The 13,271-nt window shown below is 36.3% G+C and overlaps 1 protein-coding gene across 1 annotated transcript in view; it reads right to left on the bottom strand.

The window, feature by feature from the left end:
- Window positions 1-399: 399 nt before the first annotated feature.
- Window positions 400-13,271, bottom strand: part of LOC306876681 (thrombospondin type-1 domain-containing protein 7B-like) — a gene marked incomplete at both ends in the record, with an annotated part of 147,110 nt that continues 134,238 nt past the window's right edge. The window contains 5 exons of the mRNA XM_079428026.1: window positions 400-481; window positions 1,482-1,569; window positions 3,189-3,381; window positions 4,560-4,642; window positions 7,456-7,551. Of these exons, the coding sequence (XP_079284152.1) occupies window positions 400-481; window positions 1,482-1,569; window positions 3,189-3,381; window positions 4,560-4,642; window positions 7,456-7,551 (542 nt within the window). The remainder of the gene's footprint in view (window positions 482-1,481; window positions 1,570-3,188; window positions 3,382-4,559; window positions 4,643-7,455; window positions 7,552-13,271) is intronic.

Below are 13,271 nucleotides of genomic sequence, written 5' to 3' on the forward strand. Positions count from 1 at the left end.
GCTTTTAATGCGACTGATACAATAGATTCGGCACAACTTGAACTTGTGTGTTTTTTTTCTCCCTCTTTTTTTTCCTGATGTAAGAAAAATCACGGCAAGAAAATGTCAAAGTCCTCCATCTGGTCCATGGAATGTCAGCTGTGTCTCGCACCTTCTTTAAATGTCACGATTTTCACGACGACAACCACTGATCCAAAACCTCTGTCCTTGCTGTTGTGCACACAACGTTTTGTGCACGCTGCAGATTTCAAGATCGAATTGTTCTTTGATGTCTATCTGTTACTCCTTGTGTCTTTTTCTTTTTTCCAAAATCCAAAGTGTGCCTTGGAGAGATGAAGATATTAAAATGTTGCACGTAGTCCAGCTTGTGCTTTGAATGTACAGTCAGAGAGAGCTTGATCACATGTCCACATCCCCGTCATAGGCCAGAGTCAAGGGCTTCTGTGGTGGAGATGCACTTTTACTCTGTTTGGACGGTTTGCTGGCATACAGAGAAGAAGAAAAAGAAAGATTAAATGTAATTGATATGTGACCCTGGAGCACAAACGCAGTCTTAAGTCTCTGGGGTATATTTGTAGCAATAGCCAAAAATACATTGAATGGGTCAAAATTATAAATTTTTCTTTTATGCCAAAAATCATTAGGATATTAAATAAAAATCATGTTCCATTAATATATTTGGTAAATTTCCTACCGTAAATATCGAAACTTCATTTCTGATTAGTAATATGCATTGCTAAGAACTTCATTTGAACAACTTTAAAGGAGATTTTCTCAATATTTATATTTTTTTGCTCCCTCAGATTCCAGATTTTCAAATAGTTGTATCTCAGACAAATATTGTCCTATCATAACAAACCATACATCAATGGAAAGATTATTTATTCAGCTTTCATGTGATGTATAAATCTCAACTTATGGCTGGTTTTGTGCTCCAGGGTCACATATATGAAGAGTTAAAATGCAAACTTAATTTTCTTCAAAAATTAACATTTTTCTTAGGCTCCTATGTGTAGGTTCAGTAGTTTCACTTTATTTTATTTTCATTGCCATTGAAGTGAAATATCTGAACATAGGAGCCCGAGAAAAATGCTAATTGCGGATGAAAATTTCAGATACCACTTAGAGGCTTTTGCATCTGAACTCTTTATATATATATATATATATATATATATATATATATATATATATATATATATATATATATATATATATATATATATATATATATATATATATATATATATATATATATATATATATATATACAGCTACTTTCTATTTTATTTCTAAACTTTACCACTAGATGGAAGCAACAAGTTGTTATAAGTCAGACTAAAGGTTGCAAGTCAACAAATAGTCAATAGGTGAAGTGCAATTTCTCTCATCAACCAAAATCACAGATAAATAATGACTGTTTTCAAACAGGTATTGTCTTTCCATTCAATGGTGTGTGTGTTAAAATTTGATAGCATACATACCAAAACAGAAAGGCCACGGCGATTATGAATAATATGAGAATGAATCCTCCAGCTGTTAACCCATAGACCCACAGCTTTATTCTTCCATCTGTGAGATCAGAAAACAGGAGTGTGATCACTACTGAAATACATGGGAGCATCATTTTTATTGCTTGTGGTTTCCGCACAGGGGCCTGTTGCAGCAGTAACAGATGGCACATCCACGCCGGAGACAATGTACCTGAAGAAACTGTTTCACCATCTTCCAAAGAACAAGGTGTGTGTCACAGAGCCATTAAGATGCTTGTATAACTGATATGACAAGGTCTCAGAACACATCTCGCAGATAAAAGACAAAAGACGGCAGTCTGATGAGCAGCACAGAGAGCTTCTCCAGACCTGGATCCTTTGAGACTCACACAATGGATGATGCAAAAACTACTCTCAGCAAAACAAGATCCTGCAAAGTTTTGTAACACTTTAGAATAACTTTAATTCAGAGAAGAAGCCCGCTGGTGGATAGAAAAATGGAATAAGGACCTGTTAAAACTGCTCTGACTTATAAAACTCTGGCCTATAAAGAGTCGTATGCTTCTCTGTTATATTTTACAATTACATATTGCAGTGTTTAGTTTAGCTTTATTGTATTTTTATTTTCAATTTTTGCACAAACTCAGTTTGAGATCAAACAATTGTTGGCAGGCCACGTGAGGTACTGCTGCATTTGAATGCACCTGGATTAATAAACTACTAACAAAACCGGTCCAAAATACAATTAATAATAATCCGAAATACAATTAATAAAACATTATTAAAAGTTTGGGGACTATAATATTTTTTGAATATTTTTGCTCACCAAGGCTGCATTTATTTGATCAAAAATACTGTACACAACAGTAATATTGATAACTATTTTCTATTTGAATATATATATTTTAAAATGTAATTTAATCCTATGATGGCAACGCTGAATTTTCAGCAGTTATTATTCCAGTTTCTAGTGTCACATGATCCTTCAGAAATCATTGTGCTGCCTAATATTTTTGTAGAAACTGTAATGCACCCCCCCCCCCCCCCGATTCTATGATAAATAGAAAAAAAATGTAACATTCTAAATATCTTTACCATCAGTTCAATGTGTCCTTGCTAAATAACAGTATTTATTGAAAAACAAAAAAAACGAACTTACTGACCCCAAACTTGTGAACTGTAGTCTATATGCTCATAATATAATCCAAAATATCATAATAATAATAATAAAAGAAAAATCTAAATGGCATAGAATAATATAATATAAAATAGTCAAATATAATATAATATAACATTATTTCAGACAGAGGAGACCTTGTAAAGTACTTTTGCAAGTGAAAGTACTGGAATTTTGTCCCTCCATCTGGAGGCTGAAACCCACACCTACTGGTAACCTCACAGCACACAGTTGTTGTACCACAGGCCGCTAAATTCACTTCTAATCAGAAATGGCCTCCAGCCAGCAATAAAGCAACTCTGTCTGTCAAGTTATGGGCAATACAAATCACGCTGTTATGAGACTCTGTCCAGTGCAGCTTTTCTCATAGCTCCAATAGGGAATAAACACTGAGGCATTAAACAGAGTTCTACATCAGCCTCTATCTGGAGTCTCATAAAGGCGTCCAGCGATTCTGCTATAACTCAAAGCCACACTCCGCTGGCCCACATCAGCCTGCTCTTCATCTGCATTTCAAATACCTGGGCCGAGCGGCTGCAGGGACCACTCGCCGAAGAAGTCCTGCATCTGAGTGGTGCCTGGTTTTAATCTTCCCGAGCTGGTCTTCACATCTGCCTTTTTGTTGTCAGCACCTGGGGTCTTGGTGCAGTAATCCAGGAATCCATGCGTGGTCATCACTTCAGTGTAGCCCTTCTCACAGCCGCACACGCCGCTCTGAAAGAGACCCCGTCGCTGTGAGGGTCACACTCAGGCACCGCATAAACAGTGTTTGAAGAAATACTTTGCATTTAATGCAACTTCAGCTCAAACAACAGTACTTGTGGCATAACGCTGATTAGCACAAAAACTCATTTCAGTCTGCCCCTCCTTTTCATCAGTAGGTTACAGTGAGGCACTGTTTATAGGGCCAATCTGTACATGTTAAAATACTCAGTTTCAATAGTATAGCCACAAGATTTTAGGGAGGAAAAAAAAATCTGGGTCCCACTTTATATTAGGTGGCCTTAACTACGAAGTACTTACATTTAAATTAATAATTTGATACAATGCACTTATTGTGTACATACATGTTTTTACATTGTAATTATATTTAGAAAAATACCTGCATGTAATTACATCCGTAAATAATTTCTGTAGTTGCATGTATAGTTAGTTAACCCACACTTAAACCTACCCATCCCACCAAACCTGTCCCTAACCTTACCCATATCCCACCTCAATAGCAGCAAAAGTTTTTTGCAATATAATATGAACACAATAAGTACTCTGTACTTAGTTTTTGATGTAAGTACATAGCAGTTGAGGCCACCTAATATAAAGTGACCAAAATCCATTTTTCTTTATATCAAATTTTACAAATTTGTTGCCATGATAATAACAACGAAAACCCTGAAACGACTGCAACAATTATGAAACTTTACCTCAAACAATACACAGGAGTTTAACATAAATGCTTCTATAAAATTATACTTTAAGCATCAGATTTCTGCTTCAAAAATTGGCCCCATTCACTTCTAATGTAAGTGCCTCACTGTAACCTCCAGAAGGGACGAGTTGATATTCCTTTAAGACAAAATCTATATTTTTTATCAGTATTCCTGTGCAGGAAAAAAAGTGGTTGCACGGAGTGCATTGCATGTAGTTGCATTCAATGCACTGCAAGTGGCAGTCAATGTACAGTTTTGTGAGTTTAATGTTTTTGTCCTCTATTCAAAGCAATTATGCAAATTTGACACATGCCTGAAATGCCTCCCTTTATGATTTCCCTAATACCAAGCCATAAACTACAAACTACAGGACGTATTATTTGTATTGGTATTTACATGGTGGTTTAATGTGAAAATAGATATGGTTCAAATACAGGAAGGTATCTTTGCACACAGTGTGTTTACCTGCTTGCAGTGGGAGAAGGGTTTGGTGCAGGGAGGGTGACAGTGCCGCACAGTGGTGGGCCGTTTCTGTGGAAAGCAGCCCCCTTCCAACAGGAAACAACAGAGGTAATTATTGCCATTTCCCTATTGATAGCCAGATGGGTCCTATTGATGGATCCTTTAATGGCTTAAAGGACCCATCGCAGCTTCTGATCAATCAGTGATGATTGTAATTTTGGAATAGAAAATTACATGTCAAAACATCAGAGACTAATACCTTGGGTTCGGGCTTTTCTCAAGCAGAAGAGATTACCTTTCACAGCTTATATTTTCCCGAGACGATTCCGTACTCAGATAAGATCACTTTCTCTGTTATTTACAGCACTTTGCGCAGCCCGAAAGCCTTCATTCTCTCTCCTAATGCTCAAGTGAAAGCTTGCCATCTGGAGCGTGTTCATTGTGCCACAATCAAACAGTGTTTTATAACATTTATATTGTTCGCTCTCAGATGAGCGCTGGTTTATTGATGATATCTGTTGAAATGGAGGGTGAGAATAGGGAACTTGTTGAATGTGCTACTAAACTGTCCTAGACAAGGTCTGCCAAATTCAAACCACACATTTCAGCCTGCTGTTCTGCGTTAGGGTTAAAAGTAGTGTTGTAGTACTCGAGGCCGGTCTTGGTCTTGAGACCAGTCTTAAGACCATGTTTTGATGTTCTTGGTCTTGTCTCGCTCTTGATTGCATTTGTACTCGGCCTTGTCTTGGTCTCAGACTAAGAGGACTCGGGATTTTGTTTCAAGACCACGACTGAGGGGATATCACTAAATTGTCTGATTTATTTACAACCATCATTAATGTGATTGGATGTAAAGCTTCCTGCTACAAATGCAATCAATAACTACTTAAATAACTAAATAACAAAAATAAATCATTTGATTTATACCAGTGGATCTCAAAATGTTTGACTTCACAGCCCCTTATTGTCCACATTATTTGAAGGCCCCCTCCACTCAAACTAAATATTTTAGAGCTTAGCATGACTAGAAAGATGTATATTCATAACCAAATACTAAGAAATATCTTTGATTTTTACCTGTTTTAGCTTATTTTAATGCTTGTTTTGAGGCCCCCTTGGACGTTTGTTGAGGCCCCATAGTGGGCCCCTGGCTGAGAACAAATGATTTATACTATTATGCCAGGTCAGAAATTATTGAGGGACTGTGTCAAAAATGTCACCAAAATTAATAAAATACACCCACAAAATTCAAGATATTGTTGCAAATAAAGTTCTTGCGAGTATAAGAGCTTGAGTGTATGAGATGTGGATTTTTATATTATACTATAATATGATATAATTAAGCAATAGCACAAGAGGAAAAAAAAGATTTTGCTTTTATAAAAACATCCAGTAAACAATTTTTAACATTATTCTCAACTTTATTCATGCATTTGTAATTCAGATTGCCGTTTCTGTGCCACCACTGCAGTGCAAAGATGCATTTTGTTGTTAGAGATTTCATTTGATTGGTAACAGCTCTGTGAGCGTCTTATTATTGTATTTAATGATCAAAAATAAGGCATTTCTCAGGCAGTAAATGTGGATCCTTTAGATGAATTAGAGCAATGCTGGTCTGGTCTTAGTCCCAAATGCTACTCAAAACTAGCCCAATCGTGTTTCGAGGGGGGTCCCCCGGTAAAAATTCCATTCCGGGGAGTAAAATACACGTTTTTTGCCAGGGTTCTCCTGGTAAAATTAGCCTTTTATGGGCTAAATATCACGTTATTGGGGTTGCTTAAACCCGTGGGCATGAAAAACAACCTGCGGCAACAGTGTTAAAGTAGCCCGATTCCAAGGGAAACCACAGACTTGGCAGCACTGGACTCAACCATGCCTTCCTAAAACGCCTCCACATATCTACATCAGAAGATTTGCATAATAACGCCCACATGCACATGCAAAGAAAAAAGGCATGACACTGTTTTTTGAACCTTAAACCATATAAAAACACATTACACCAAACACACAAAATAATGCTATTTTTAGCATCCTCATATGACCCCTTTAATGATTTTGTAAGAAGTCTCTTATGCTCACCAAGGCAGCATTTGTTTGATCAAAAGTATATGTATATTATTACAATTTTTAAAGAACAGTTTTCTATGTTAATACTTTTAAAATGGAATGTATTCCTGTGATGGCAAAACTAAGTTATTTGGTGCTCAAGAAACATTTCTTGTTATTACAATGTTGAAAACAGTCGTGCTGCTGCTGCTTAAGATTTTTGTGTAAAACCATAATATTCAGGAATCTTTGATGAAAAGAAATGTTAAAAGAACAGCTAATATTTGAAATAGAAATATGTTGAAACATTATACAAATCTGTCACTTTTGATCAATGTAATATATATTTGCTGAATTAAAGTATTAATTCCTGTAATTGTCACTGACCCCAGACTTTTGAACAGTAATGTACAACCTGTTTAACAGATATTGCTATGTTTAATTTGTGTTGTGTCTCTCAATGTTTGATTAGGAGAATTATCAGTGAATAATGACTCAAATTTGGGGCTGTTTGTCACATTAAACTATTGCTTGGCTTCAGAAGACGTGGATGACAGTGCATGACTGCCTTTATGGTGCTTTCCTATTTCTCTTTTTAGAGTTCTCTCCAAAGTCTCTGGCCACTAAGGACTTCACAAGATGTTAAGATGGTTCAGAAAGTCTCCTCTGTGTTCCACTGTAAACAGCAGACAGGTTTAGAACGACATGAGGGCGGGTAAATGATGACAGGATTTTCATTGTCCACAGGCTTTGGGTCATGTGGAGATGACAGGTCTTTTGATTATCTTTCTGTAAGTGTAGTCAGTGCAGAATATTTGTCATTCTCTCAGTCTGAATGTAAGCGGTGGGCTACCTGTCACATTGACCCCATCAGCCCGCTGGCACCACACTGATCTTTCGTTGTCATTCCAGGCACTGGTCCTCCACTCGTAACTGTGACATTTCCCTCCTGCGGGCCCATGCAGTGAGAGAGACACTCATTAGGTTTGCACTGGGCAGTCAGGTGTGATAATAGCCAAATGCAGACATTATACACTGACTCAGGCGCAGACTTATATATATAGTGCCATGAAAAGGTTTTTGCCCCCTTCCTGTTTTTTTTTTATTTTTTGTATATTTGTCACACTTAAAATATTGAGATCATCAAACAAATTTTAATATTACACAAAGATAGTGCAAGTAAATACAAAATGCAGTTTTTAAATTATGATTTTATTTATTAAGGGAAAAAGCTGTCCAAACCTACCTGGCCCTACATTAAAAATTAATTGCCCCCTCCTGTTAAATCATGAAAGAATTGTGATTAACCACATTATTTTAGAAAGCCGAGTTAAATTTCACTAGCCACACACAAGCCTGATTACTGCCAGACCTGTTGAATCGAAGAAATCACTTAAAGAGAACCTGTCTGACAAAGTGAAGCATGCTTAAAGAGCAACACATCATGCCGCGATCTAAAGAAATTCAAGAACAGATGAGAAACAATTAGTTGACATTTATCAGTCTGGAAAGGGTTATAAAGCCATTTCTAAGGCTTTGGGACTCCAGCGAACCACGGTCAGAGCCATTATCCACAAATGGAGAAAACTCGGAACAGTGGTGAATCTTCCCAAGAGTGGCCGGCCTACTAAAATTACTCCAAGAGCACAACGACGACTCATCCAGGAGGTAATAAAAGAACCCAGAACAACATCTAAAGAACTGCAGGCCTCACTTGCCTCAATTAAGGTCAGTGTTCATGATTCAACAATAAGAAAGAGACTGGGCAAAAATGGCATCCATGGGAGAGTTCCAAGGCAAGTGGACTGATGAGACAAAAGTTAAACTTTTTGGAAGGTGTGTGCCCCATTACATCTGGCATAAAACCAACACAGCATTTCATAAAAAGAACATCATAGCAACAGTCAAACATGGTGGTGGTAGTGTGATGGTCTGGGGCTGCTTTGCAGATTCAGGACCTGGATGACTTGCCATAACTACACTGGCTTTCCTGTAGCTCAAATGGTAGAGCATGGCAATAGCAACGCCAAGGTCATGGGTTCGATTCCCAGGGAAAGCAAGAGCTGATAAAATGTAAAAACTGTAACTTGAATGCAATGTAAGTCGCTTTGGATAAAAGCGTCTGCTAAATGCATAAATGTAAATGTAAATATAACTGATGGAACCATGAATTCTGCACTCTATCAGAAAATCCTGAAGGAGAATGTCCGGCCGTCAGTTTGTGACGTCAAGCTCAAGCGTACTTGGGTTATGCAGCAGGACAATGATCCCAAACACACCAGCAAGTCCATCTCTGAATGGCTCAAGAAAAACTAAATTAAGGTTTTGGAGTGGCCAAGTCAAAGTCTGGAATGTTGCTTTGGCATGACCTTAAACAGTCCTTTCATGCTCAAAAACCCTCCATTGTGGCTGAATTAAAACAATTCTGCAGAGTGGGCCAAAATTCCTCCACAGTGATGTGAAAGACTCATTGCCAGTCATCGCAAACGCTTGATTGCAGTTGTTGCTGCAAAGGGTGACACAACCAGCTATTAGATTTAGAGGGCAATTACTTTTTCATGTATATTTTTCCCTTAATAAATTAAATCATTATTTCAAAACTGCATTTTATACTTGGGTTATCTTTGTGTAATATTAAAATTAGTTTGATGATCTCAATCATTAAAGTGTGACAAATATGCAAAAAATAAAAAAAATAAAAACAGGAAGGGGGCAAAAACTTTTTCACACCACTGTGTGTGTATATATATATAAACATACACACATAACCATTTGAGCAAGCATAACTGCACTTTGACCTACTAACACACACAGAGGACTACAAAATGTACTTGTGGTCCATCAGATTATAATATTATTTTATTTTACATATATACAGTGCATTGCGAAAGTATTCATACCCCTTCATTTTTTTCACAATTTGTAATGTTGCTGCCTTATGTTAAACTGCTTTAAATGACTTTTTTCCCACATCAATCTACACTATATACACCATAATGGTAAAGCAAAAAAACAGTTTTTTAACATCTTTGCAAATTTATTAAAAATAAAAAACGTAAACGATTCCATTGCATAAGTATTCGTACCTTTATCTTGGACAGTTGAAATTTAGCTCAGGAGCCTTCATATCGCTTGTAGATGTTGCTACACTACGAGTTAAGTTAACCTGTGGCAAATTCAATTTAACTGGTATGATTTGGATAGGCACACACGTCTTAATAAAAGGTCTAACAGCTAATAATGCATATCAGAGCAATAACCAAGCCCTGAGGTAAAAAAAAAATAAATAAAAAAAAATAAAAACTGCCTGTAGAGCTCAGAAACACGATTGCATCAAGCCACACATCTGGGGAAGAGTTCAGAAATATTTCTGCTGCATTGACGGGTCACAGAAGCATGTAGTCTCAGTCACCCTTAATGGAAGAAGTTTGAAACAACCAGGACTCTTCCTAGAGCTGGCCTCCTGGCCAAACTGAGCAACTGATGGAGAAGGACTTTGGTCTTTTGATCATGTGTGGAGATAGGAGAAACCTACAGAAGGACAAACATCACTGCAACACTCCATTGATCTGGGCTTTATGGCAGTGTAGCCAAACTCGATCCTCTCCTCAGTGAAAACACACTGAAGGACCCTCAGACTGTGGGAAACGATTATCTGGTCTGATGAACCTCAATTCTAAGCATCATGTTTGAAGGAAACCAGGCACTGCTCATCACCAGCAGAGTATCATCCCAATAATAAAGTGTGCTGGTAGCAGCCTCATATTTATAAGAATAGAAGAAAAGCTCAATGCACCAAAATATTGAGATAGCCTTAATGAAAACCCAGTCCAGAGCATTCAGAACCTCAGACTGGGCAGAAGGTTCGACTTCCAACAGGACAATGACCCTAAGCCATTGGTCTCAAACTCAGTTCCTGGAGGGCCACAGCTCCGCACAGTTTAGCTCGAGCCCTAATCAAACACACCTGATCTAGCTAACCAAACTCTTCAGGATTACTAGAAACTTGCAAGCAGGTGTGAGTTGGAGCTTATTGGAGCTAAACTCTGCAGAGCTGTGGTCCTCCAGGAATTGAGTTTGAGACCACTGTCCTAAGCACACAGCAAGAGTGGCTTATTGACAACTCTGTGAATGTCCATGAGTGGCCCAGCCACAGCCTGTGCTTGAACCCAATAAAATATTTCTGGAGAAACCTGAAAATGTGTGTCTGTCCCCATCCAACCTGACAGAGCTTGAGAGTTGAAGAGGTGAGGAGAAGAATAATTGCCAAATATTGATGTGAAAAGCTTGTCACATCTTACCAAAAAACTCTTGAGGCTGTAAAGGTGCTTCAGCGAAGTACTCAGTTAAGGGTATGAATACTTATGCAATGCACTTTTTTCATTTTTTTTTTATTTTTAATAAATGTACGAATGTACGATTGTTGTATTGTAATTAGTAAGTATTGTAAAGCAGTTTAACATAAGGCAGCAACATAAAACGTGAAGAAAATGAAGGGGTATGAATACTTTTGCAAGGCACTGTGTTTGTGTATATATATATATATATATATATATATAACACACACACACATACATACATGTTTTAATGCATTTACAAGATATCTCTTCTGCTCACAAATACTGCATTTATTTAATCAAAAATACAATAAAACAATATTATTGGGAAATATTTAAAAAGACTACATTTTAGAATTTAAAAACAATTTTTTCATAGATAAAATATTTTTAAATGTAATTTATTCCTGTTATGCAAAGCGGAATTTTCTGCAACCATTACTCCAGTCTTCAGTGTCACATGATACTTCAGATATCATTCTAATATGCTGATTTTGATGCTCAAGACACATTTATGATTATTATCAATGTTGAATACAGCGTATGCTTATTTTTGTGGATACTCTGATACACTTTTTTTCAGGAATCTTTGATGAACAGAAACTTCAAAAGAACAACATTTCAGAAATATTTTGTAACATTATAAATGTTTTTACTGTCACGTTTGATCAATTTAATGGATCACTGCTCAATAAAAAAATATTAATTTCTTTAATTAAATACTTTAAAAAAAATCTTACTGACCCCAAGGTATAGACCGTCTGGATACGGGCATAACTACTTGCAAAAAACCCTACTTCAATATTTTATTTTTGGCTTGATCACTATTATAAAATTCCCTCACAGAGCTCCACAGGATATATAGGGTTTGTTCACTCAAATTCAATTTACCTTTCAAATCTGATCTGTGGGACTGCATTTTGTAAATAATGAAATGCGATTCATTTGTTTAGACAGTGCTGTCTGAACATCTCTGGTGTATCTTGTTGGTTGTTACAGCAGCGATGTAGGCATCAGCAAGACGCCAAGAGACTTTCTGATACACAACTGAGAGTCATGGGAAGAGATGACTGCATTTCTATCATGCCATCTTTGCTGTGGTGATGAACTTACAAGCAGCATGAGATTACAAGAGACATTTTATGACTTGTTCACTCATTCACTACAAACTACTGTACACTGTGGAAGTCACACAGTCAGCTGAATGAAAATGACTGTACTCAGGCACAGAAAATACTGTTATATACATGTCATATACCAAAAGATGAAAAAAAAAAACTATTAAACTTAAACTGCACACATTCAATATAATTCGATTTTAAACTATGGCAACTTATTTCACATTTTGGTAATTAATTATGAGATAATTATCATAATTATGCCATCATCTAAAGTCATCTAATTTCAACAGTCAATTATGACTGTCCTATATTATAATATTTATCAGAAATGGGCTTCTATACAAAGCACATGTAATTATATTACTGTATTATATTATGTAATATTATATTATATTTAGGGTGGGGTATTGTTTGAATTGATCAATTCCGATTCTTTTCGATTCCAATGTGATTAAATAATGATATCAAACATTTAGTATCTTTTTTTGCCAACCATTTATTGGAGCTGAATACCATGAGCAAATAGCAACATGCTGCATAAAAACTGGACTCTTTAAGAGCTGTTGTGTGCAAAATACTGCATGAGTCTGGATGAATTTTGTTTCCTAACGAAAGTTGTGGTTCTCTCATGATTCTGAAGAAAAAAAACATTAGACAACTAAAAACAAATCACATGTAGTTTATGATTAAATGACTTGTTTCATTAATGGATGAATCGGCGTTTTTGAAAACAAATCTCTTGTAGGATTCAAAGACAAATACATTTTAACAGCCCCTTTTCGCCACCTACTGGCATAACAATGTAATCATTAAATCTTCATTTGAAGTATAAAATTAGTTTCAAAAGGTGATTTACTCGTATTTTAATCACAACCTTACACATTAGTTTATATCCAAACTATAATCTTTTATCCCAGTACGTCTGTGATTATTTGAATATTAGTAACACAGAAATAAGTATACTTTAAGTATCTGATTCTGAAATTTTCGATTCCCAACCTTAAATATATTATATGTCAGCCTGGAGCACAAAAGCAGTCATGAGTAGCACAGGTATATTTGTAGCAATAGCCAAAAATACATTGTATGGGTCAAAATTATACATTTTTGTTTTATGCCAAAAATCATTAGGATATTAAGATCATGTTCCATGAAGATATTTTGTAAATTTCTTACCATAAATATGTCAAAACTTCATTTTTGATTAGTAA

The sequence above is a fragment of the Barbus barbus genome (genome assembly GCF_936440315.1).
Source record: "Barbus barbus genome assembly, chromosome: 11".
Taxonomy (NCBI): Eukaryota; Metazoa; Chordata; class Actinopteri; order Cypriniformes; family Cyprinidae; genus Barbus; species Barbus barbus.